The following is a 5,030-nucleotide window of genomic DNA, read 5'->3' on the forward strand; positions in this document are numbered from 1 at the left end:
CAGTAAGAGAAACAGTGCTTTGTTAATGAGAGTTGGAGGCTCTGATCAGTTCTCTTCAGAGGAAACCCTCCAATTAGTGAGCAGGGACACATGAAAGCCTGGCGATACGGAGGAGACTGCCTGTCTGTCTACACAAGCCGCAGAAATGCTGTCTCTTGACGCTGACTGTGAACTTAGTAGATTTTGAGGACATTCAGTTCCACAGTTTGGTTGTACTGGACTATTTGTCAAGTGCTGTTTTTATACACTATAAAAACTAGAATGTTTTGATAGATGTGAACTATGTAAAATGATGGAACTTAAGTTATCTTTCATTTATTGTGTGAGGTAGACAACATTGAGAGTAATGACGATGGTTATGTCTCACGAGGTATACCAAGCTATAAACAAGCTGTGTGGTCTAGATCATATTACTATACTGAACACCTCAAACATGCCGAGGATAGCTCTTCGCCTTGCAAATTTGTTTTACTGGCTTCATGATTCATGGTTTGTTACCAGACTCAATGCTGTCTGTTCTGTTAGTGGCAGTTATTAAGGATGAAGCTGGAAAGGTTGGCAGCCTCGATAACTACAGGCCCATAGCTCTAGCCAGCACACTGTCAAAAGTCCTAGAAGAAATCCTGATGGATAGATGAAATTAGTTCATTAATTCCCCAGATAACCAGTTTGGTTTTAAATCTAAACATGGCACTGACCTGTGTGCCTTAAAGGAAAATGGTCAAATGCTTCCAAATCCTTTGATCCGTGTTAATCATAGAAATGTCCTTCTTAAATTGAGTCAAAGAGGGGTGCCCGAATACAATGTGAGAATTCTTATGTCCAACCAGTTGAAAGCCTACATGATTGGTAATACTCTTTTGAACATGACGACTAACTAACTACATTGCTCTTGACTTTTTGTTTATAATTAATTTGTTCATTATGATTGTTCTGTTTGAAGGAGATTGATATTGTGATTTGTTTGGACGAAGGTGGAGAATACATGTTCAAAAATAAACTTTTCCATTCATTCATTCATTCATTCATTCATTGGTAATACAGTGATCATGTATGCAGATGCTCATGGGTCCTAGTAGTGCTGGTTTCCAGCTCCTTGCTATATTCTGTCTGGTGTGGAACATGATATCAAATACAATGCCAGTAAGAGTTGTCATGACCTGTAGAACCAAATAACTAAAATGTCCTCATGTCAAATAGTCTGTCTGATAAAAATCTTGGTGTTTTGTAATAAGGTCAAACATATTTGCATTACAGAACAAATTACAGATTGTGATAAATAAAGACAATGCTGCACAATCTATGCACAAGCAAACATTATTTCATGCACGTTTAGTATGTGTACAGATGGAGAAAAGATGTGCCTGTTGTACTGCACTCTTGTGGTCCAACTACAAGTAGTAGCTTATAATGATGCCATGATAATATTACTAAGAGACCTAGATGGTGTAATGCAGGTGAAATGTTCGTGGCTGCAGGGGTAAATATCTTCCAAGCTATTTTTAAGAAATCGCATGCATACTTTTGCCGGCTTAACAACTCTGAAAATGAGGTCATCTTGGTTTTAACAAAAGCAAGGTTTAGCACGTCTACAGGCTACCAATCCCAACTTTGGAGACATAGGTGCAGTTGTATTTTTGTAAGACACTGATGTATTCTTTTTTTTTTTAATCATCTTTTATTTTATTACATATTTATTCTGTTTTGTCTTATCTGGACCACAAGGTAAATAAATTAAGTTTGAAGTTATTGTTGGATGCTAATGTTATCATGAAACGATGATTTAAGTTGATTGCTTAAAATTCTGTGAAAACTTTAGTTGCCCATTGAACCCCCACCCATCTACTTATTCCCCCCCCCCCCCCCCCCTTATCTGCAGTCATCACAAAACAAGCCGTTGTCTCCTCACACACATTGTCTCAGTGTCTTTGATAGGTAGTTGATAACAGACCAACTGGCTGATGGGGCTGGCCGGCCGCCTGTATATAAAGAGCAAGGCAGCCAGAGAGAGAAGTATCTACCCCTTGGACAGCAACCTCGACAGCAGCGCCTGACTTCTTGGATCTCACAACTCTGCCTTGACTCTTCCAAGATGTCCATGTTCTTCACTGTGGCTCTTTTGGTTCTGGCGTCCCCGTCGCTGGCATTCGACATGGGACAATCTACGCGCTGCGTGCCCATCCCCAACCAGATGAGGGTGTGCAGAGATGTGGGCTATACCGAGATGCGGCTGCCCAACCTCCTGGGCCACAACAACCTGGAGGCCGAGGTGGTGCCCCTGCTGCAGACAGGCTGCCACCCCCAGGCTCAGGCCTTCCTCTGCTCCCTCATCGCCCCAGTCTGCCTCGACACGTAAGGACATTTCTTTTATACAAATGTATCTTTATAGGTGAAACCAAATGTAACGGCATTTTATATGTAGATCTGCATTGCACTTTTAAACCCACTTCTTTCTCTCTGCTAAATTAGTTTGTTGGTCTCTTTCTTTTCCCTTTTCTTTTCTCTCTTCTGTATTGTTCTTAATCTCATCCATTCCTGTCCATCGAGTTCAGCTCTGCTCGTCAGTGTGTCTCACAGTGTCCCTCTATCGCTCCCTCTCCAGGTTCATCCAGCCGTGCCGTAGTCTGTGTGTCGCCGTGAGGGACAGCTGTGCCCCTGTGCTGGCCTGTCAGGGTCACGCCTGGCCAGAGGCCCTCGACTGTGACCGCTTCCCTGACCAGGACTACATGTGCCTGACTCCACAACCCAAGTTCATCCACTTCCCCAAAGGTATGTCTCACAAACTGTTTGTTTTTGTTTGATAAAGACTTGATGTTTATTTAATATGTATTTCAATAAATTGTCATTGATTCCATTATTACGATGGAAGGCCATGTACTCATTTGACGGTGTATTTCAGTTATAGTTTTCTAGGGTAATACTAACCTATGGTTTTGTTTCCTCTGTTTCCTTCCTCAGATTTGCCCAAAGCTGCATGTCAGAACTGCCCATCTGTTGAAGCGTCTCCCTCACTGAAAACAGTTCTGGATGTTTTGTGCCTGCACGACTTCGGTAAGCACTGGGATTCCAAATTATTTAGCTTAAGGGAGGGGGGGGGGGGATACTGGGCCTTTAAGTAGGATTTGTCACTTGTTTATTTGTTTGTTCTATGGTGGATGAGCCATTGAATAAAGCCTTTTTAACTTTTTCCAGAAGAGTGGCCTTGTGGCGGGCCGTTTGACAATTGATTGGTTGTTTTCTAAACCCAGCTGACCCATTCCTTCCTCTGTCCTCAGCCGTGACTGCCAAGCTGCATCGCCACCGCCTGGCCTCGGGGGAGCCAGAGTTTGAAGTGGAGGGCCGGGTGGAGTTTGTCCGCCAGGGACCCCTCCTCCCCTACGACACCCGCCACGTCCTCCAGCAGTGGCTCCTCATCAACCTGCGCTGTGCCCACAAACTGGTGCGGCCCGGACGCTCGCAGCTCTACCTGCTGACCGGCACCGTGCTGCACGACGGCAGCCTGGCCCTCACCCGTCTCTTCCCCTGGCACAAGAAAGATGCCAACATCGCAGTGGCCACCCGCAAGTGGAAGCACCAAAGATGCTGACTGGACTGATGCCCAGATTGGAACCTGAAGCTCTCGGTCTCTGTGAGAAAGTGCAGAATCACACAAGAAAGGAAATTATTCTAAGAGAATTGAGATAGTATTATGTGGTGTGGCTTTGAGTATTTATGATTGCTTGGAGGTTGTCGAGCAGACTGCAGGACAGATGGGTTGTAACAGAGCTGGACTCTCATCATTACCCTCTGCTGCCCTCTGTGGCTCACTTGTGGTATCTCTGCTATGATAGCACAGTAATAGAATGCACTCTGATAACTGTACATAGTTATAACTGTAAATGTATTTAATTTTTTTTAAGATATTATTTTCTATATGGATTATGTTGTATTTATGAGTGTCTGTTTGATTTTGATGTTACATGGAAACAATGGCAATACAATATTATTTACTATTAACGTGTGATATTATTTTTATACCACTGACACAAAACAAGTCTAAATGCTCAATTGAGCCAATATTGATTACCACGTTAGAACAATTTAATTGGTCAGCTTTGACGAAGAGGTCCATGCTGACCAGGGCATGTGTAGTTTATTTTGTTTACCACAAGGTTGCACTCTATAGGAGCAGTACACTGTCAGTACTCCAATAAACTTTATTTCAAAATCAACTAGCTTTTCTCAATTCCTGTAAAGTAAACTTTTTGGAAATAATGTAGTTTCTGTATGACACCGTCATGGTAAATGAATACGGGGATGAACATTGGCATGGTGTACCTTTCTGTGTGTATTCATCCACAATCTATAGCTTAGCTCAACATGAAAAAATTCGCAATTAATCGTAAAAGTAGCAAAAAACAATGTTTTCGTTCACTGAGGAACTACACTTCACTTTGGCGCTGCTGACTGACGTCACCACAACGTAGACTACTGGCTGTAGGCAACAGCACAACGACAGGCGTTCTACTGGTAAGTGTAGTTATTTTTAACGACAAATTAAAAACCTTATATAACTAACTTTATTTCAACCAAAAATTCTTAAACAATAATGTTAGTGATAGAAGGGAACTCATTTTGTGCAAAAGTGGAAAGCTTGCCAATGTTCATGAGGCAGAATTATTACAATAGAGCCAATAATACATTTCCCCAATGATAAATCCCTATACGGGTGGACCGTGCGGGAAACTAAAGTGACGTCAGACTACACACTTATTATTGCCTGTGTACTTTGGATGGGATTTCCTCGAGAGTGAGTCAAGTGGCTTGTGTGACCATGAGCCTCAGTTACAGTAGACGGCCACTGGTATGGCCTGTGCTGTATTGAGCTAATGAGATACTGGTATGGCCTGTGCTGTATAGAGCTAATGATACTGGTATGGCCTGTGCTGTATAGAGCTAATGATACTGGTATGGCCTGTGCTGTATAGAGCTAATGAGATACTGGTATGGCCTGTGCTGTATAGAGCTAATGATACTGGTATGGCCTGTGC

At 42.7% G+C, this 5,030-nt stretch overlaps 1 protein-coding gene across 1 annotated transcript; it reads left to right on the plus strand.

Annotated features, from left to right (window-relative positions):
• Nucleotides 1-2,092: 2,092 nt before the first annotated feature.
• szl (sizzled) lies at nt 2,093-3,586 on the plus strand (the record flags this gene model as incomplete). The annotated part of the gene is made up of 4 exons (XM_084335371.1): nt 2,093-2,352; nt 2,603-2,769; nt 2,959-3,051; nt 3,276-3,586. 4 exons carry the CDS (start codon nt 2,093-2,095, stop codon nt 3,584-3,586), a joined length of 831 nt encoding a protein of 276 aa, XP_084191497.1.
• Nucleotides 3,587-5,030: the final 1,444 nt, after the last annotated feature.

The sequence above is a fragment of the Notolepis coatsorum genome (assembly GCF_963971535.1).
Source record: "Notolepis coatsorum genome assembly, chromosome: 18".
Lineage (NCBI taxonomy): Eukaryota > Metazoa > Chordata > Actinopteri > Aulopiformes > Paralepididae > Notolepis > Notolepis coatsorum.